At 32.2% G+C, this 21,867-nt stretch overlaps 1 protein-coding gene across 6 annotated transcripts in view; it reads right to left on the minus strand.

Moving 5' to 3' along the window:
* The window catches only part of LOC109534536 (sodium/hydrogen exchanger 3), a 41,820-nt gene that overhangs the window by 6,997 nt on the left and 12,956 nt on the right, over positions 1-21,867 (minus strand). For 2 of the 6 annotated variants that reach the window (XM_048669128.1, XM_048669132.1), the window contains exons 4-14: positions 14,777-14,994; positions 13,788-13,990; positions 13,294-13,383; positions 13,103-13,173; positions 10,295-10,537; positions 8,103-8,247; positions 6,065-6,223; positions 5,937-6,006; positions 5,741-5,839; positions 3,841-3,963; positions 1,108-1,167 (exon numbers count right to left, since the gene is read on the minus strand). In XM_048669128.1, coding sequence (XP_048525085.1) covers positions 1,108-1,167; positions 3,841-3,963; positions 5,741-5,839; positions 5,937-6,006; positions 6,065-6,223; positions 8,103-8,247; positions 10,295-10,537; positions 13,103-13,173; positions 13,294-13,383; positions 13,788-13,990; positions 14,777-14,994 — 1,481 coding nt within the window. The remainder of the gene's footprint in view (positions 1-1,107; positions 1,168-3,840; positions 3,964-5,740; positions 5,840-5,936; positions 6,007-6,064; positions 6,224-8,102; positions 8,248-10,294; positions 10,538-13,102; positions 13,174-13,293; positions 13,384-13,787; positions 13,991-14,776; positions 14,995-21,867) is intronic. The other 4 variants (XM_019900268.2, XM_048669130.1, XM_048669129.1 and 1 more) reach the window with 4 other exon arrangements.

The following is a 21,867-nucleotide window of genomic DNA, read 5'->3' on the forward strand; positions in this document are numbered from 1 at the left end:
GGTAATTAGCATGATATTGTCAGTTTCGGTGGGTATACGAAGTTTTCTTTTTCTTCTTTGTGGAAGCCTTTAGGCTTGTTTTAGCCATTCGTTTGTGCCTCCTAGGATGCCGACTGCCAGCCACCTCTTGGGAGGTCGTCCTAATGGTCTGCCGGATGCTAGTTTTCCATTTTCCGCGATTTTTGCCAAACTCTGGTTGTCCATCCTGGACATGTGCTCGTTCCAGAAGCTCCTCTGTCTTGAATTTTCCCTAATTTCGTCACTCCTTCTTTGATCCCATAGTCCCTGTGATCATTCATAGTATTCTCATTTCGTTGGTTCGTGCCTTTCTGTTATCCTGGTTGTCTTGTTGACCTGGTTCCGTTTGTTTGTTTTGTTAAAAAAAATTGTTAAATAAACCTATTAGATATGTCTAAATTTTAAGATCGACTTTGTTTCGAAAGAGTGAAGAAAAACAAGAAAATGTAAAGGAATGACTGTGAGCTCATTCTTATAACTATTATTTTATTTATCTAATAGCATTTATCTCACAACCATGTAGAGGATGTTCAATTTGTTTCCACAAGCACTCCGCATATGTTAGACTCAAGTTATGTCATATAACTTGAGTGGTCAGTATTATAATATTATAAAATTAGGCAACTTAATGCGAACCCTTAACTACAGATACCGCTATTTTTTCCAAGCCATATTTTCCAAAATTATATACATGCTCACATATGCAGCTGAAACTGTTTTCATCCACATTTTTATTTTTCTTAGTTACAGCACAAGTTACCCAGATAGGGTCGATATATATTTCATATGATCTACAATTGTACAAATCTAACAAAAGCAAATTTTGATCAGCTGCACTTTGCAAAATTTGCTTTGCCAAATACCTACATTTTAAATAAGTATATTATGAGCATCTACAAAAATAACGAAAAATTCTGTTGAACGCTGAAGAACAAAGTCACTAAAAAGCGACAAGCATTCGGAGTCATTACATAATAGTTGTTTGTAAAAAGGTCTAATAAAACACCCACTCTTAATAAGTCTGTAATATTTCACAGCAACTATTAGAAGCATATACGAGAATAATTAAATGTACACAAGTATACTTACAGTCAATGGATCCTCTGGATAAACGCTTTCCGGTTTCAGTGTAACTACTGTCATCTGTAACTAAAGGCAGAAAACAAGATGCTAATAGTTGAAGAGATTAATAATGCAATTGGGATATTGGTGCATAGATTATGTTGCACTAATTTAGCGATGAGTTGTATATAGAAGACTAAGAAGAAAATTTTACTTTCAAATTAAGATTAAAGACAAATTTATCTTATCCATGATTTGAACTCTCAAAAAATTACAAGTTGTAGGATCGAAAAGTATGTCTAAACATCAAACTAAAACGAGGGTCTGCTGCTGCTAGCTCTTAAAAAAATCAGAAGTCAAAGGTCTACTTCATTACGTTCGTGGAAACAACCCAATTTTCTGCTCATGAAATATTTCACGTTTGTGCACTTAAACACTCCAACAGGTCTTGAAAAATTGATTGGTTTTCCCTAGTTCTTGCGGATCGTATAATTTTATTTTCTGCAGTTGCTTTGAAAATACGCTAAACCGCTCGTGAATTATTCTTAACACTATACAGCTGCGTACGTGTAAATTTTCCTACAGTTTATCAACTTTAAATGCCGCTATTTAGAAAAATGGTTTTACATTAATGCATGAGACGCACGAGAACCAAAACGCCACGAAAGTTATTTGTACCTAATCAGTTTCATCCCGATTTCTGAATATCTTGAAATACAGTTGAGAATATTTCACTCTTTATTATTAAAATTATTAAATTGACCTGGCGATAAAAGCATCCAAGAAATCCAAATCCAAGCCAATATTTATTAAATCGACGTAATTATTCCTATTTTTATTTTTTCTTCTAAACATCAAATATTGTTGTAAAAAAGTAGATTTATAAAAATATGTTGATCTTTAACTGTAAAAAAGTGAATAGTTGACAAAATTGTCTTGCTGCTTCAAGTTTTAATAGATTTTTTCCGGGCTCTCTGGACAGCCACATTTGTGAATCTCGCTATTATTTCCCAATCAATTGCATAGTTAACAACATATTGATACTGTTTGATTTTATTTATTACTTTCAATGATCTACAGCGCTTTTTTGTTATTAATTCATTTTAAGTGTATTAAATAGGTACATGGTGTAATAAGTGTATGGAATAATCTTTAGTTGAAAAGTGTATCTGAAACTAAACTGCTCAACAAAATGAACGTTTTTCCTTACCTTGGAAGTCGATAAGTTCTGATTATTTAGAGTGATTTGGTTTCTGTTTGAAGCGTTATTTGTTTTTTGTTAGTCAGTGTTTTAATAAACATTAAGCAACTAAGATATATTTGGTACAGGGCAAACTAAAAATGCATGAAGTCCTCGTAGTTGGACAAATACGATTTCTTTAGTTCCCGACACCAAAAGTTTAAAGGGTTTTCGAATGTTTCAGCAATCTCTTCCATTTATAGGGTAGTGTAAAAAATGTTGACGCTTAAACATCATATTTGGACAATTTTCTCTTCAAAATTCTRTGTACAGGATTGCATGAGGAATAACTCAAATCACCATTGACTATCAGCCACTGAGTCTACCAGACTTTCAATTAAAGTGAAGTTCACTTTTGAATATTTCGTTAATTTATGCAACGCGGTTATTGAATTTTTTGCAGAAGTCGACTGTGGAGTTTTAAATTAAACTAGAAGCTTATAATTTGAAAATTGATTCAAACGAAAAAATGTATCACTGCAAACCCAAAAGTTAAATTTTTTTAGTCCACTCTGTAAATAATTCAGATGGACGAAAATTTGAAAAATGTTTGCGAGATATGTGGATTATGTATCTTATATGGTCATATTACACCACGATGCAGGTGGTGCTCGAATACCATAAACTGAGAACACGTGAGACTWTGYATTGTTTTATTTTCCACCCTGTRGAAAAYTTAWCTGAAGCCCAATTTTTTAGCARAAACGCGCACTAACCGAAAGAGAACTGAACTAATTAACGCTTCAAACAGAAATAGAATCGCTCTTTATCGAGTCGAGWCCAAAATTAGTCGAAATTTGGCCGTGTAACGGCTATTTTATTTCTCATTTTTGCGTACGTATAAAATTCATAAAAATGCTTCTCAATTTATMAAATAAAATGTCATTGACTGGAAAAAACGCTAAGTTTMTTATTTAAAAAAAWTATGAATCTGTATGTCCCATYCCTCCACCACACCACAACTGTGGTTTTAATAGGAAAAATCCGATTGCTAGTAAAGTTAAATAAACCATGCTTTCTCTAATAGTGAKTATCTACCTCTACCAAAGATCTCAGCTACTTTACTACTTTCCTGAAAATGCTACTTCTACACGCTATTGCAGGAAGTTTCAAGCCTTAAGTAGTTAGTTTCAATAACAAATAAATGGAAGGTTGGGCTAAAGTAAATTAAAGAAGATATTCGTAGAGAAGGAACTTACACAAAACTTACCCACTGGATCTTACCTAAATCTCGAGACTCTTGCATATTATTATTTAACATATTTCTCACAAATACTGCAGGCAATCAAAGGATATCTAATCCAAGCAGCAGCACATGGCTTATATATCATTAGGATAAATTCCAGTTTTTTAGAGTTAGATTGAAATGCCTCCATTAATAAAACAATTTGATTACAATATAAGGCTTTGCCGCTTGGTATTTTTTTATAAAAGCTGTGCATACAAATTGCATATGTAAATAATAAATTAAGCAAAGTACACGAAAATAGCATCTGAGTAAAATCACTTGATGGCCGTACCGTTCCGATCCCTTCTCCAGGGCAGAACACTCTCCATGACGGTAGGTTTTTTAGCAATCGAGCTCATTAAAGGAGCTGTCTGACTAGCGAAACTGCCGCTGTTATCGTCAGTTCCAGTGCTAGCTAAAGATACACGTTAGGGAAAAAATATAAACAAAAAATAACAGCTTAGTTTCAAGGCAGAAGGCATAAAAACGACGATCTTGGGATACCCAAGGTGTTGATTTTTTAAAACACTTTTTAAACTTTTAAAACACAAAAGACCAAAATAAATTCACTGCTTTTAAAATTTCTATTTGAGTAAAAAATCATAAAACTAACAAACAATAAGCACACTAAAGTAAAGTGAGAAATTGATGCCCAAGATTTCCGTTTATAACACAAAGTAGAGCAGACTACTTCGCACTACATCGAACCGAAGCGAAGCTCTGATAAAAACTGCCGTAGGAAGAATATCGTTTACATCCATTCAAATGAAGATGCAATATCTTAACTGAAGCCAGTAGAAACGAAGGAATTTCGATCTAAATCTTTTCCAAAAATATGTTTTGTCCGCACCCCCACTATTTCGCTTGTTACGGGAAATAAATCTTGAAATTCTTGTTGTTCTTTGACTTTTTCTTCTTGTGACTTTGTTCAACAAGAGTTGAACATTTGTAACATTTTCATTAGCCTGATGATTTATTTTCCTGTCTGCGTGTACTTGTTATTATATTCTGATCTTTCCTGGGTCTCAGTCAAAGTGTGAAGTAAAAATTTTGAATATCGTTTATTTCATTACGTTTCAGCGACAATTTACCAATTATGGTAAGTAAGTAAGGAGGTAAGTTTTTCAAATGTTTTGCTCTCCTCAAAGGAAGAATTTTTCTCCCTCAAGAACTGATGAATGTTTTAACGCTTTATAAATTATAGTTTTTATACAACATGTTTTAATTGTGAATTGGTGTTTGTAGTTTGTGTAAATTTTAAGTCTGATGATGGCGCTGTTGTCTCGCCGAAACATAATGAAATAAACGATATTCAAAATTTTTACTTCGCACTTTGACTGAAACCCAAGAAAGATAAGAGTATAATTTTCATTAGCATTTGGGCTAGTCATCCGGATTTATCGGTTTAATATGATTTTTGCCATAAAGTGGTCATAGTTTTTCCCTTTTCTTTATTTTTCTTGCGTTCTTCGCTTCGGTTAAAGGCTCAACAGTGCGCGTTGGCCCTAATACAGCATAATATGTGTAGAATGAATATTTTTCCCTTCTAGTTTAGTTGCTACTACACATGCCTTTCTCATTAACTCAAAATAAAACTCAATAACAAAAAGTATATTATTTAAGAAAAATAACATATATGCATAAAGATAAGAAATGAAAGAAAAATCACACTGTAGTTAAAAATCGCTACGAAAAGCAATTTCACAAACAGCCATTTCAGCACACCTTCGCATGAAATATGTTGATTTAGTCGGTGGAAAACTGGCCTTAAATAAAAATTGCCAACGCAAATCTGCCCGTCCACCTTGACCTAATGCAATATTTCCTTTCCAATGGCAAATTGGATGAGTTTCTAACCGTAAATCACTCGATATTGCATGCTATCTGAAAATAGCTCTTTCATAAACATATAGGCCAGTAAAGGATACATAAATTGGTGTAAATAAGGAACTTCAGTAAATTAAATTACACATCGACAACGAATTATCATGTCTAGCATGAAGCTTAAAATCTCAAAATTTCAACATATGTACCTACATACATTAAATTAGAAAATGTGTTTTTGTCAGAAATACTTTTTTGCGCAGCTCCTTTTCCAACGATTAAATCACCTTGATTACTTCCAAAAATACCACAAACTGCACATGTCAAATAACTGTTTTTTTGCTGATAATTTACAAGTTTAAACTTACGCGATGATTTTGCAGTAAAAGTAATCGGACTGTCCCATTCTTCCCTGTTTGATCTGGGCTCAGTATCTGCATCCTCGTGCAACACCTCGCTTATGTAGTCTTTTCGAGGAAAAACGACAAATAAAATCAAGAAAAAAGTTCATAAAGTCTACTTCAAATTGAAATAACGCGAATGTTCGAGCAAAAAAAATATTACCATGTGAAAACTGTTTTGCCGTTCCATTTTGCTGGAACTCCGGAAAGCTCACGTGATTTTCCTTTCCGTTCTGTAACAAACATTATCAAATGCAAAATGAATACAATTAACGGCATTTTTTCCTTTACATTTACTACCTTATTCAATTTCTTGCTGTGTCTTTTATGGCTGTGATGGTGTTTCTTATCAGCCACCAGTCTTCTCATGTTAACATGCATTCTGTAGTTCACTTGTGTAGACAAATCACGATCGTTCACGGCATGTCTACTGTAGCTTAACCGCCGATGCTGAAGTAAAAACGGACTTGAGCTTTTTGCAGTCAAACGTTTAAAATTAAAATAGTACTTAGTATAAAATAAGTTTGAAATTTATTTGGAAACTTCAAAAGATTGAATCAGCAAAGAGCGTTGGTCAATTATCGACATTTTTCAAATTTAATTTATTTTATATATTAGTGTTCTCAGATTTGACAACAAGAGAGTGAAAATTACGATCAAACACAACCATTATTTGTTTATGATCGTGAAAAACAACGAATCAAAACATTGAATTATTCAACATTGAACAATTCTCGCGTTATATAATACTTCAAATATTTCTCAATTGTTGTGTTCATTATTTTATTTGTGAATATTTTAAAATAAGAAACTAAGCACATGTATGTGTTTGTGTTCTTGCTGATGAGTAATACCAAATTAAGTCTAGTTTAAAATTAGTTTATAGGTGAGATAAAAAAAACTGTTTTCTGGACTTAAGCTTTCGAATATTAATTGCTTGCAGATTTTATTATAATCTTTTCCAGCCCGCAAACTTATTTTACGTAAATTTAAAATTTTCGAAGTTATAAACAATACGAATCTCACTCTTTACTTAAAATAAACTTATTTTTGATCAATTTTGAAAATGCAAGAAAGTTCACTTTTCAAATGAAATTTTCAGATGACATCAGTTACTTAAGGTCAAGAAGCTACAGTCGAATGTAAAACTACTGAATTAAAAAAACAGCGCTCATTAGCTAAAAACTAACTTTTTCATTAGAGCTGAATTTTCAGACGACAGAAGAAAAGCAACATTTTTATCAGTTAAATTAAATTTTCAAGTTGCGAAACGCTCATAAACATTAATATAAAAAATCCAAAATTATTTTAGAAAAGAAGAATTTAAATAAATAAAAATTTAAATTTCATGTATGAAGTCATTAAAATGCATTCAATTTGCGCTGAATGAGGAAAAGCTTTTAGAAGAATTGAATTCTCACATTAATCTAGTTTATGTTTACAATGTACAATACATAAATATGTAGGGATATTGCGATTATACTTATGTAATAGGTATCACTTCAATAGAGAACGATAAATATTTAATAAATTAATTTTTATAAGACACCACCACATACAAGTAAATTGCTTTACGGAAACGTATATTAAGGATTGCTAATGTATATTAATTTTCATTGTCATAAGAATGTTTTACAAATCTAAATGAAATTGAGGCTACTTTAATAAGAAAACTTTGTGGGTAATTGGTTTACTAAGCATTGGACTTAACGGTTTGTACATTCTTTAAATTTGTTAATAATTATTATCATTAGTCATTTATCATGAACAATTAATTTGTTATGTATTTAAAATAAGATCTCATTAATTCAAATTGAAGTTGAATATTTGCTTTGGTTCTTAAAGTGGCCCATCGATCAGAGTATATTGTTATTCTTATAATAAGACTTTCTTTTCGGATGTGTAATTCACACTGTCCGTTTTTACTAGCTTATTTTATTCGATTTTCTTCCTAGGCTCTAATTTCATATATCATTTATTTCTTAATAATTTTTTGTTCCTCTTAAATACGCTTCCCTCTTCTGTTAAATCTAGATGAATAATTTCTTTTACCTACAAATATCCGTTTTTGTTCATCCGATTGGTTCTTGAATACACTTTCCCTATTGCTTCTTGTCAGATGGATGAGAAGTGACTGAGATTGAAAATTTATCTCCAAAAGGCATATTAAAACAACATTAAAAACCTTAAGCGTAAAAGCGATTAACTGAATATTTATTAAAAGGTCGAAAAATTGGCAGAATGAACTTTTATATATAACTTGTTGGAATAAAATGTACAACTTGTCGAGTCTGAGTTTCAAAAAATAATAATGTTTGGCAATACTTACACTTACCCTCCGATAGGGCTTAACTAATTCTTCAGCAAGGAGGTGATGAATCTTGGCATCGGTCAGATCCTTTTTAGACGGATTATATTCCAGTTCTTGCATATCAATGTTCCACGAACTGGTATCAATTTGACTCAAACTAGAGCTAAAAAATGAACTATTACTAGTTACTTGTAATGAAAGTGCAAAGTGTTATGTTCAAGTTACGGCAACTGAATAGTGCTATATAAAAATGTAAAATGTCTTAAAGTTTTAGTTTAATATTATTATACAGGATGATCAATTAATAATAGGCAATCGAATAGCTGCAGAATCTACACGTATAATAGTGAACGTTGGCCTAAATATGTATTTTTTCAAGTTGAAAGTTTTCCTGATTGGAAATATCTGGACTTGGAAAGTGGATTTTTGGGAACCCCAGAACTCTAGATGACAAACGAATGAGCTGCATGTGGCAATTTTCCCGTTCTCATGGAAAAAAATCGCATCAATTCTACCGATATTTACAGTAAATAACTTTTTGGAAACGCCAAAATCATCCTTTCCACTCATTATGTATGTCGACATATCGATCCTCTTTAAAACTATGTTTTTATAATAGGCAATAATAAATAAATCTGGCAGCTTGGTTTATTTTATGGCAGCAGATAAGTAGTTTGGTTTGAGTAGAAAGATACATTTTATTTGGAGGGTCTAAAAATCCAGGTATCTAAGTATTCGGCTTTTAGGTACATAATTTTTTTCCCTTCTATTTCGTTACTGAACAAAATTCGTTGCTGAATCGATCTGCCTGTTTGTCCACGTTTTGCTCATTTCCTACAAGTGGAAGTTACGAACAGTTCTACTTCTTTGGCAGAAAAATTATGTATTTTCATTGTAAGTACCTACTTGCTTTAACTCTGAGAATCTGCATAATGTGAAAGCAAGCTTCTTCATCTCTCAAATGTGAGCTGAATGTTTAAATGCGGTCTATAAATTAAATTTTTGTTTTTAAACTATTTGAAATTTTGTTTAATTATTTTTTTCTTTAACAAGCGACATATGCTTAATGTGCTCCATGGCAATTTTCTGCTAATGTCTATTTAAATTCGTAATCGGTTAAAAATAGTGTTTTGGTTTTCCTAGAAAATCAATGCAGATATCCAATTTAAAAAACGGCCAACGCTCTGCTCTGTTGTTCGGAAGTTATCAGTATTCGGACTCCTTATTGTTAATTAGTCGCCTTGCATAAGAGGCGGCAACTCAAAAAATCGGCCACTTCTCTTTATGAGGCCTCAAAATTAGTTAAAAATTTTACAGACACGAAAATGTTTAAACAAAGCGTGTAAATTGTTTACAAATATCATGATGTTGTGCTGGAAGTTGCTTTAAATCTTAAGATCTGAAATGTGCTCAGTGGTTGCAATTATTGTATTGCTAATCTACTTTGCGTACATTAATAGTTCCCCTGCTTTTAAAGGCATAAGTTTAAAAATTACCTGCATTTTATTGTCCGGAATCAACAAGCAATTCCAAACTATCGCGAATAAATCGCACGATAGATTTAATTAATGTGCATACACTTGTGAACTACGTTATTCATTGCTGATTTGCATAAAATGCTATTTCACATTTCTCAAATATAAAAAACTGTTAGAGCACTTGAAATTTTTGAAAACTTACTTTTTTTAATTATTTCAGACAATATTATGTGTGTAGGGGTGGACTAATATAATGCTTAATCTACTCCTAAAGCATAACCTGCAACGAACCTGCCATGCACTACCATAACATCACTTCAATATCAATATCATCATTTGAAGATAAAAACTGATTATTTACATAAACTACATATATTTATTTATTAGTTCATTTCAATGTATTAGGCTTGGTCTAAATTGATGTTAAATGCATATCCTTTATTGTTGAGTTATGTTAACTCTTCAACTTGATTGCACAATTAATTATTACTACGAATATGAATAATTAAAAAATGCAAAATGGCAAATCCAAAAAATATTTTAAAATGCAGGAATCTAGATTTACATTTCAACTTTGCATATATTCTGATGCAATCTTCAAGCGCAGTTAAACCACAAAAATTCTTAGAAATTCTGATGAATTTATCTTCAAATGATTTTTTTAAATAATAGGGCCCCAGCCAGAAACTCTCTAACGTACGTTACTGAACGGCCAGTGCCGGGTTAGTTTACCAGGTTATTAATTTAGGGGCGCACCTTCCGTTGAGGTTACCCGTCGACGAAGTATAATTTCGGAAAATTGCCGACATGCTTTCAGTATTGGAAATGTTGCCGATGGTGGAAGCATTGCGACGCATGTACTCCATTGCGTCTCGCATTGCTAGTTTTGAATAAGTTTCTAGAATTTTCGGTTCAGCTCCTTGGTGGTTCCGTAGAAGGTACGGCCGGAAGTATTTGTTGTCGAAACGCTTAAATCTGCAACATACATTGTTTGTTTAAACGAAGAAACTTTCTTTTGAAACATAAAATTGCTTTGTAAAAGTAGCGGTTTTTGTATCAACCAGAATTGCACAATCCTTTACTGGAGGTTTTTCATAAATTTCCTTGTCGTTAAATCCATTTAAACCCTGCTTTGCAACTTTGATTTTAGCTTGAGTCAACCGCGACAAAATCAATTTATTGCGGCTGTTTTAAATTATATATTGGGTGATTGAAGGAAGAGTCGCTTGGAGTTAACTATAAATTTATTTAACATACACGACGCGTTTCGGTTATTTATGATATATAACCAACATCAGGTAACAAGACCTAAAATTGCGTAGACTGAATTACAGGTGGAAAAAAGCCGGTCATCAGTCACATTACAAGGGTTAAAACACACCTAGATTATGCACAACTGAAGACTATGATGATGGTTATATATCATAAATAACCGAAATGAGTCGTTTATGTTAAATAATTGTATTCCACTCCAAGCGACTCTTCATTCGTTCACCCAGTAAGTTATCAAGCCTCTACCTCGGATTCAAACAAAATTTGTTTTAAATTACACTTAAATAATTTATATAATTACGTACAATCCACAAAATATTTTTATATTTTCAGTTTTTCAATAGCGTTTAATTTCTAATAAACTTTCACAAAAGCTTGAAAAAGTTTGAGAAAAATGAGAACCTAAAATATTTTTAAAAAGTAAAAATGAAAATGGCATAGCAATACAGGGTGTCCCTTAAGTAGGTACGTTGCAATCAATATCTCGAGAGCATGCAGGGGAGGTCAGCATAAGACGGTTTGTTCATATAAAAAAATATTTAACGTTCCTCTAACGGAGATATTGGACCTCAGAATTTACATTTCGACTGGCTAACTTTTGAACAAGTTTGTACGTTGAAATTATTTTTTAGAGAACTATATTTCCAAAAATGGTCACAAACTAATTTGCAAACTGATCCTGAAGCTCTTAAAAAATCAGGAACGGACTGGTTCAAACATATTTATTTAACAGTTGATATTATTTTGAAATACACATATCATTTCTGGAGACTCTGTAGATTTTTACACAAAAAATGTCAAAATAATTTGATTTTTGTTTAATCAGTTTCAAATACTCTATAGGAATTAATGTAAACTACAACGAGTAAAATTACTGTTACTTTGATATTGTTTATTATGAGCTCTTTTTAATAGTAAAAATCTAATTCACATAATTTACATGTAGGGTGTTGTGGAACAATGAGATTATTTCCTATAATACATTTACCATAAACACGTGTTCATGTCGACTTTCCATAAAGGCGTGTGGATGTTCCTCATTCCGTACATGTAATTATGTCAATTAAATTTTTGCTATTAAAGAGAGCAGATAATAAACATTTCCAAAGGTATGTTTAACTCATTGTAGTTTAAGATAATTCCTATGGAGCATTTAAAGCTGATTAAACAAAAATCAATTTATCTTTGAAACGGCTCAATTTATCGAAATAAAAGAAGAACACCATTTTTGGGTAGAAATTTCATGATCCTCCAAAAATTAAACTATTTGAACATAAGCCGAAAATAATAAGTTGAAACTAATGATATCTGTTATTTTCCAGGTTTCTTTCAAGAGCTTTAAGGTCGGTTTGAAAATCATGCAATCATTATAATATACCAAGTCATTCTAAAGTTAGAACTAGAAACGCAAAATTGGAGGGTACATTTTGAGACCCGATATCTGCGTTACGGGGATGTTTTATATGAACAATCGTATTATTTGGACCTCACTTATATGGTTTCGGGAGATTGTCACGTACGTAAGGGGCACCCTGTATATACTTATCGTGAGGAAATTCAAAAATAGTTTTTATATTTTATTTGCTGTTAATTCTTAGTGAAAGGAATTTCGATTAAATATTACTGCTGTTTACTATTTTCCTTGCTTTTTCGTTTTTTCAATTTTCAATTTTAAACGTTGAATTATATTCTTGGTTTGCCTGTTTTAGTATAATTCTACACAACCTCTTTACGATTTTTATCTAACATTAGCGTAGTTAATAAATATATTTCTTCAGGTACCTATCTTTTAAAAGTTTCCTTTCCACGTTATTCATATATTCCTTAAACACTAAAAGAAACGCGAAGTGTATAGTTCGTTATTTATCATTTCTAAATATAGGCCTAAACTCCAATGCTAATTATACTGAAATAGGTAAATTAAAATAGTAGTCAAGAGGTGATATATGAAATACTATTAGAAACTCCTCTTGAATTCATGTCATAGAAACACGATTTTCTATCGATTTGTCGTTCCGTGAAACACTCGATGTAAATCACAGGAAAAACACCAAAATAGAGTTATTTTACGAAAACAAAAAAGCCGAAAAATTATGATGAAAAGATCTTCAAAAGAGTTGGCATATATTGGATAAAATCAAATAAAATACGGTGAACAAAAATAGTGATGATGAAACCCAACCTATTTACTATTTTACATATCTTGGTGCTTTATCCGAGTCGTAAAGTGCGCTTAGCACTACAGAGATAAAATTTTAATTTACTGACCTATCACGGATATGGTAATTCCCATGTTGACCCACTATGTCCTCTATAGCAGCCATAGCATGGTCCATCAGCTAAAAAAGAAAACTATTACTATACCTATATTGTTTGTCATAAACAGTTGAAATGTTTAAATCTTTAAAATCCCTTGCAACTTGTGAAAAATATATATATTGATATTTATGTATACTTACTCTTTCATGTATTCTTTCATTCATTGTGGGCTTCCTCTTCTCTGCAGTTTTCACATTTAATATTTTGACTAGCGGCTTAATCGTCATTCCCTGCAAGAAACATGGTCATTTGTTAGACAAAACGAGATAGAAAATTGATATGTTTAGAACTCCACAGTTTTGCAAATATAAAAAACTACATTTGATCAAAATTGCATACGAAACCGGTTCTAATTGCAATGGTAATTTAATAACTTTAATTTGTAAACCTATTACTAAATTTGTTATTCTTCCATGTTGCCGTTTTAATTAACTTTCAACAAAACCTTCGTATGCAATTGCATGTGTGTAGTAACGACACTAAAGTTCACGGTCACGATCATGCACAGCAGGGGCAGCAGAAAAAGCTCTAGCTTTGCATGAATCAATAATGAGAACATAACTTGATCCATTTAAATTTACTGTTTATTGCCTTCGGGTTCCGAGTATAATTTTTCTCAAAAAGAGACAATTACCTGAAAAAACACAGTAAAATACACAACAGCTATTGTAGTGGTCATAAACATTGGTTGAAGTGGTACAATTTTCGGATCGATCAGAAGAACCAACGCAAAAGCAACCGCACCTCTCAGGCCTCCGTAGGACATCACAAACTTCTCCACTTTGCTCAGTTGGTGAAGACGAAATCGGTTAGCAATAGCCGTTAGAATGATAACACCTGAAATAAGAATTTGGTTAATATTCTTGGGAACTCTACTTCTTACATGTTATTTTCACTAGTAATAAATATAAAATATAAATATAAATAAAAGATTATGCACATGATGCGATGGAATGTAAATTGGGTTATATTCAATATTTTTTCATTTGATACTTTGCAACTTATCAATATTCATTATCGTTAAAAAAAACAAGGAACCATTAAGCAATTCCCAGTAGGTTGGAAATCCATTTAATTTCCATCATTTCTTGTTGCCATGAAATTGCTTATAAAAGCCCTGCTCATAGCCTGATTAATGATTCTCGAGTCTTCATATAGTTATCTGTTTTTCAACCTACATTTCTTGTCTGTCTGCCTTATACATAATACATATTCGTTCAAGATCTCACCACCAACGTACTGCTTTTAGAATATGTACGTGCAAAATTTATTATTAAAGCTAAATAACTTTCGAAAAATGCCATTTATTTATGTATAAAAATAGCACAAACACCTTTATAGTATCAACTCTTCTTTTTAATTCGTTAACGAACTGTGTAGCTGTTTTTCTATCAACATTGTTAAAGGCACGCTATTAGGTCGTAATGGTTCTACATGGGTTAATATTGTTAACACTTCATTGTGCTTTATTATAGCTTTTTTAATAACGCCAGTAAAAACTGTGCGATAACAAAAAAAACAACATATTGACAATTTTATTCTCTGATTGGATTGATTAACGTTTGTAACTTGTAAATTGCTTCAACTTCTATAAGTCGAAATATAAAATATATATAAACTTACCTATAACTCTGTACACCGAACAAAACAGGACGGTTAATATTACGAACCAAGTATTCCAATCGTGGCCTTTGTGTACTGTGGCAACACCCAGAAACATGAAAATAATTGTCTCAGAAGAACTGCTGAGCATCTTCATAGCATATTTGATGGTGGTGTGAGACTTATGAGAAACATTGGCTTCTACGTAATTTTTCATCGTGATGCCACAGAAGGTAATTCTGAAATAATAAAAAATACATGTTAATTGGGCTAACACTTAAAATCGAAATGCAGAAATTGGTATTTGTTTAGGATTGAAATAATATTTCTTCAAATTTTTTTAAGTACTAAGAAACATTGGAATTCGGTGATTAATTTTATCAAACCAAGCATTTCTTTCTCAGATGCTTCTTGATTTCCTGATTGTTCGTAAGCTCATATATAAAAATAAATATATACGTATACAAGAAAATGCCAATTAGGCTTCAGATCAATACACCCACTCCTCGTTTAAGCAAAAAAAAACATGCACGTTCAAATAACACATTTGAACGGCAGGGAAACAGCCAGTCTATTTATGGTCATCAATAAGGCCTTTGATAGTGTTTGTCACATACTTTGCGAACTTCAAACACCAGAATGCTTACTTTTCATCAAAATAAATATACTTGAAAACAAACAACTTGAAAGGATAATCCACACAGCTGGACTACACTGAAACCTCTTTGCCTAACAAGATAAACTAGACCATCCCGAGTTTCCCTTCCTTGACCCTTACAGAATACTTGAGTAACTATATGGAAAACGGAATAGAAAATTAGTTTGGTTTTATTTTCTTCACTGTAAATGTTCTTAACAATAAATATGCGTGGGTAAGACATGAGCTGAATGCCCGATTGAGCCAGAGCGTTTTGGGTGCAAATGAAGATTATTTCTACATTTATGAATTAGAAAATCAACAGTATATTTTTAGATTTTCGAATTTATTTATCTGGAAATGAGTTCTAGACATCTAATTTATTTTTACATATCTTTAAAATAAAAACCGAATACATGCGTGTCGTCTGTTTACGCGTACTCTAAATATCTACCTAAATAACTTGTTCTAAGACACTATGGTGTCATTATGGAAACATTCTGTTATTTAAATGTATTATTCATGTACTTAACGATATCTATATATTCAGGTTATTCAAATAACGGCGAGGGTGAGAATCCGTTATCAATCATTCATCTAGCGATTTGTCTCTAAGCTAAAAAAATGTTTTTGTTGTAGATACTTTTCGTGAAAAGCCAAACAAATGGCAGTCGTCAACGGAAATATCCATCATTCCCACTTATACTCGAAAATGTCCTAGTTTTCCTTTTAATAAATAGTCAGGTCATGCAAAGAAGACATCCGACCTAGTTTTTCATCCGTAAGCGAGGCAGAAGACATATACGAGTATGTGCAATTGGTAAAAACAAGTAAAATTTGGCAAAAATGTCACTTATTTCGAATCTGAAGCTCCTGGTATGTTTTCATTAAGCGCATTGCACTCATTGGTTCCTTGTAATGAGAAGAAGTGGTACCTGACTACAGGCAATTTGAGAAACTTGAATTATTTTTTAAAAAAATCACCCTTTATGAAGTTTTCGGTCAAAAATCGAAATTTCACATTGGTTTTTTTGGTCTCACTCACTTTGGTGACTTAAAAAGCTCCCCGATATTCTCGATATATTCTATAATTTAATGTATTTTAGTTCCCAATGCAAAAAGTTTCGTTAATTGAAGACCGTGACGGACCAATTTTGAAAAACCGCCTAAAATTGCTCAAAAATGTCCATTATTTTCATTTAAAACTTCTGCTTTGTTCTTATTTGAATGTCCTCGCTTTTTTGTTATGTAAATGATGTAGAACGTCAGCCATTTTGAGAAGCTTAATATTTTTTGAAAAAATGACCACCACCACATGAAATTTTCGGTCAAAACTCAAAATTTCGCATTTCGTTTTTTAATCTCACTGAATTGCTGTTGACCTAAAATGCTCCGCGACAGTCGTATTTAATGTGTTTTAGCATATAGTAAAAATATATCGACTATTAAAGATCGTGATGGATTAAAAACCGCTTAAAATGGCCCAAGAATATGAATTATTTCGAATTTAAAGCATCTGGTGTAATTATGTAAATTTTTGGAATGAGAATGATGCAGAACTCGAGGCATTTTGTGAAACTTGTAGTTTTTAGAAAAAAATAACTTCCACCCCTTATAAAATTTTCGGTCTAAAATCGAAATTTCGCAAACGTGTTTTCTGAGCTAAATCGGTTCCTTTCGTCTCAGAAAGTTTTCCAATATATGACTTTTCAGTTTACAATAAGGAAGATATCGTCGCTTAAACGTCGACTGATCAAAAATTGCTTAAAATTGACCAAAAATTTCAATTATTTCAAGCGTGAAGATTCTAGTGTGTTTTAAAAATTAGCGCTTTGCATTTCTCGCTTGTTTGTAATGGAAATTACTTAATAATTTCGCCTGATTTAGCGACGATTAAATTTTGCCGAGTTATATTTCGATCTGCTTAAGACGTGCACCAAAAGCGCGGGCTTCTTGGTTTTTTTAGGCTGAAATAAGTTTGTGAATAAGGACTTATTTTAGTTTTATTTTTTATTGGGATAATGCATTTAATTACCAGCTAATTATACATTATTACATGTTGTTAAACTCGGTACATGATTTCTTCAATCACGCATTTTATATGGTAGCCACTATTATAAAATTCCTATCCCTTATCTGTCTGTTACACCGTTTAACCGGATGTTTATTGTATGGTTTTGGGTTTATACGTTAACAGTTATTACGAAACGAGAAGAGAATGCAGCAAATCATCAATTTCCTCTTTTTGCGCCTTTGCTTTCGTTTCTCGTTCCATCTGAATTCTTTTATACTCACTTCTCTCTTCTTTAAGTAGTTTTCAACTATTCTTCTCTTATAATTTTTAGGAATCTCTCGAGCCTACAGTACACAACATCCGAAATATGATCAGTATTGATGTCTGTACCAGGGTAGATTTTTCCTTATTTGTTACATTTCCTTAGCAGAATTAAAACAATTTGATTTCATTCTGACTTTCGTATTTTTCCTATCTGCTGTTGATCCAGATATCCAAATTCGCCGTCTCCTGCGATCGTGTTTGAAGAAACTATTGTGTATTAAACGGTTGTTTCTTGTGTCAAGATTGTATTCTTCTCTTTTGTCTCCTTCTGCACCACGACCAATCTTGGATATTTAAAGTCTGTAATCATCATCATTATCTTTTCGTTCATAATCTCATTTTGCCAGTAAAATCGTATGGTGGAGCAAAAATTTGAACTACATTTAGATCTGTAAAATTTACACATGGTTCTAAAACTCGATCCAGCTTCTCTCGGTTTGAAACAGACAAAACTTCTAAACTCAATGAGTACTTGTGGCAAATGTGCGAAACTTGAACTTTGTAAAGTTATAAGGATGAAAAAAAAATGATCGGCAATGTTGTTTAACATTTACAGCCAATTTAATTCCCACGAGCGGTAGGTAAATAATCTTAGTTTCAAAACTAACTAAAAATATATACAGGGCGGCCCAGATTTTTTCCTTCATAGGTTATGGCATCCTGATTTCAGATTTTGTTGTTATAATTAATAGAGTTTGACTGAAAATATTCGAATTGGCAAACAATTTCTGATTCTTGTCCATTGAAAGTTCTTGGATACGAATTGTAGATCTAACGTAATACAAAGGTTAGAGTTTTAAAATGCTGTAGTTCGAAATAGTTCAGTATCAGGCTTCAAGTTATCACAGGGTGGCTCAAAACGACAAAATATATGTATCTGTTGTTTGTTATTGTTGTCTTTTAATAACGACAGTTTGATGTCTGTACTTATTAATATTGTCAACTTCGAATTTAATACTGCTTTTAAATGTTTATGGCGGTGCATAAAATGCATTTGAAAGGTTGCTAACGTTTTTTTTTCTGTCACCGTTTTATTAGAGATCAGTAGTGAACTCTTCTTTTTTTCCGTCTTCCTGTTTTTTTTCAGATGCTTTCTCAATTCTCTCAGGCTTTCAAAGCAGTATTTTGTTGCAAATATTAACAGTTTGTTTAAGTGTCTTTTCTTTTCTTCGTGGGCAGTTTCATAAAGTTCGATTTAAAAATTATTAATTAAAATTATATAGCTGGTAAAAGTATAAATAGCTGGTAATTAAGTGCATTATCCCAAAAAAAATAAAAGTAGAATAAGTCCTTATTTCCAAACTTAATTCAGCCTAAAGAAAACCAAGAAGACGCGCTTTTGGTGCACATCTTTAGCATGTCGAAATATAACTCGGCAAAACTGAATCGTCTCTAAGTCAGACGATGCAATTCCAATCTGAGAACAAACAACTGCGAAATGTATTACGCTTGAAGACATACGAGTTCTATTTTGTCGAATTAAATCAAATAGTCAACGTCAATTCAGCACCCATCTATTTCTATCTAATGCGTTTTTCTTGATATATTTCAGACATAACACCAATTTCCATTATTCAACTCATACAAGAGTAAAGTCTCCTGATTCAGATATTTATAATGTATAAAATATAGTCTAAAGTAATAAAAAAAATACGAAGCTTATTATCGAAACGTGAAGTACGTGAACTATCATATAGGTAATGGCTTCTATTAGGAAGGGTTGCAAGTCTGGACCTTTAAGGAATTAATCCAGATTCATTTTTCACAAAAAGATATAACGCTCGTAGAGTGTAGTTCCTATAAAACGACTTTCCAGTATCCAATAGAGTTATTATCTATATATATTATATATATTTTCTTCTGTGTAATATTTAAAGTTGATTGGTTCCAAGGAAGAAAGCAAGCAAATACGTCCCCGCACAAAGAAAACTCACGCCAATTAATTTAAAGTCTCTTTGCCATGCTATTTTGAGCACGAGCTTTCATCGAGTGTGAATAAAGCAGAGATCAGAGCATATAAAAAGTCGATTTGATAACGTGACCTCGTCAAGGGATGTTTGCGTTTCGAGTAATTTTGCAAGCATTCCGGTGCTTCATTTTCATAATGCTCTTTAGAACAGTTGCTTTCCACCGAATTTTATTATTTACATAAATTGTGTGAGTTATTTAGCGAAAAACAATCATATTATTTGAAAACTTATAGGATCCGAGATTTATATCTACTTCTTGTTATACTGTAGGACAAAACTATGCAACACAGAATTTGTCCGTGTCCAACTTTTGTAACAATTAAGTATGTAAATGAATGTAGAGAATGTCCACAATATTTCTATCAAAATGTTTCATTTTTAAATTGCATTGGAAGCATTTGAGTTTTGTTTTAACATACTTTTTTCCTTGCCATCATGAGCTGTTCTTGAGAAATTAGGAACTTTGACCATGAAAGCATAAGTGGAGCGCACAAACGATAGCGAAGGGTTCTGGGGCCGGAAAGCATTTTGAAGGAACATTTATGTAGGTCAAAAGCGTTTCGCTCATCCGTTGCCAGGGAAAATGGAAATTAGAACTGATCCTTATAGGCTTTCCCTGGAAGATAAATTACAATTGCTGGCATACTTTTAGGTAACTCGATTTTCTGTGAATATGCAGTTCCTTGAAAACCATCGAGACTGTCAACTGACCTTCCTTTAGTATTATAATTGTTAGAGAATAGCTGATGAGTAACCGGTAACCGATTTTCAATATTTTGCGGTACTAATAATAAGACACTTACAAACTTTGCTAAATTCTAGTTAAGCAATAATACGTGATTTTAAGGTTTTGCTATTCTATGAATATGCACTCGTCAACTCGAGATCAAGCTCGTCTCAAAGGCATGACGGTGGTCAATTTTTTTTAATCTAAACTGTAAATTTACAAACATGCAGATTCTGTTGTTTTAGGAGTTCATAATAATACTAATAATAATAAATAAACTTAGTTGAATTGAGTTTACAAACCCGGTTAAAATCACTGTACAAATACAGCGAGGTAAACCAATACAGAAGCCTGGTAGAAGAAAGATTTATTTAAGAACAAATAAGACATATCGGAAGAACGGAAAGCTCAAACCGCAATAAAGGCTTAATGGTGTTTTTAAGATATAATTATAAGGAAAGAAAAATGGTGATTGATCTATGCTTGCACTAACTTGGAAAAACAAAGCAATGAACAAATAACAATACCGGCGGAAAGCAAATGCAGACTCAGGGGAAGAAATTTATCATCAGTAAAATGGATATTAACCGAAATAATATAAATGTAAATGTTGAAAAATATGGCCACTAAGCCTAAGCGATTTACAGCGAAAAAAAACATCAATTAGAATAATAATTTGAGTTTATTGAGTATAACACCAGAAACTGCAAGAAGAGACCCGAGAGGCTAAATAGGTTCTGTTGCAACTGAAACAGAAAGCAACTGATCAATATAAGCAAACAAATTTGCAAACAGATATAGTTTTTTGAAGAAGCACCTTAACTGAGAAAGCGAAAAAATGAATGAAATGTGTTACTGGCGATTTGAATGACATAGTTTTACGAAAAGAAATAAATAGTAACTTAACAAATAGTGTTTAATTATTTCTGCACGTCGCTACACTTATCATTATATGTTACAGCGAAATAATTTTATACTAAATAAGAACATTCTAACAATAGCTCAAAAATTTAGTGCCATCAGCCATAATATGTAGACAACCTTTGACTGCAGTAATTAGAGAATACTGTTGTTTCACTCCGAGCAGAGTGGTGTAAAAAACACTTGGTTCGTAACGCATTGTATCCTTTACCAAATGAATCAAGAACTTGAGTAAATTAGTTCTTTGTACTGCAGATTGAATTCGATTTGAAACAATGTATTCAGTTAATTAAGAATGTTTGTCTATGCGCATTCAAAAACACATTTTCATTCTGTTGTGTTTAGATAGCAATGCACCACAAATAGGCCCAAAACCAGGTCAACAGCGCACTGATTCCAGTTGTAATGAATATGAAACAATTCATTCAACTCTATTCTGTTTTCTGCATATATAGGGTTGTCCAGTATTTGTCGTGATTAAGTAAATGACGCTTTGTATGCGGTCAAGTAATAGTTAAA

This window comes from Dendroctonus ponderosae, unplaced genomic scaffold, assembly GCF_020466585.1.
Source record: "Dendroctonus ponderosae isolate FM_Combo_2020 unplaced genomic scaffold, Dpon_F_20191213v2 Dpon_F_20191213_8, whole genome shotgun sequence".
Taxonomy (NCBI): Eukaryota; Metazoa; Arthropoda; class Insecta; order Coleoptera; family Curculionidae; genus Dendroctonus; species Dendroctonus ponderosae.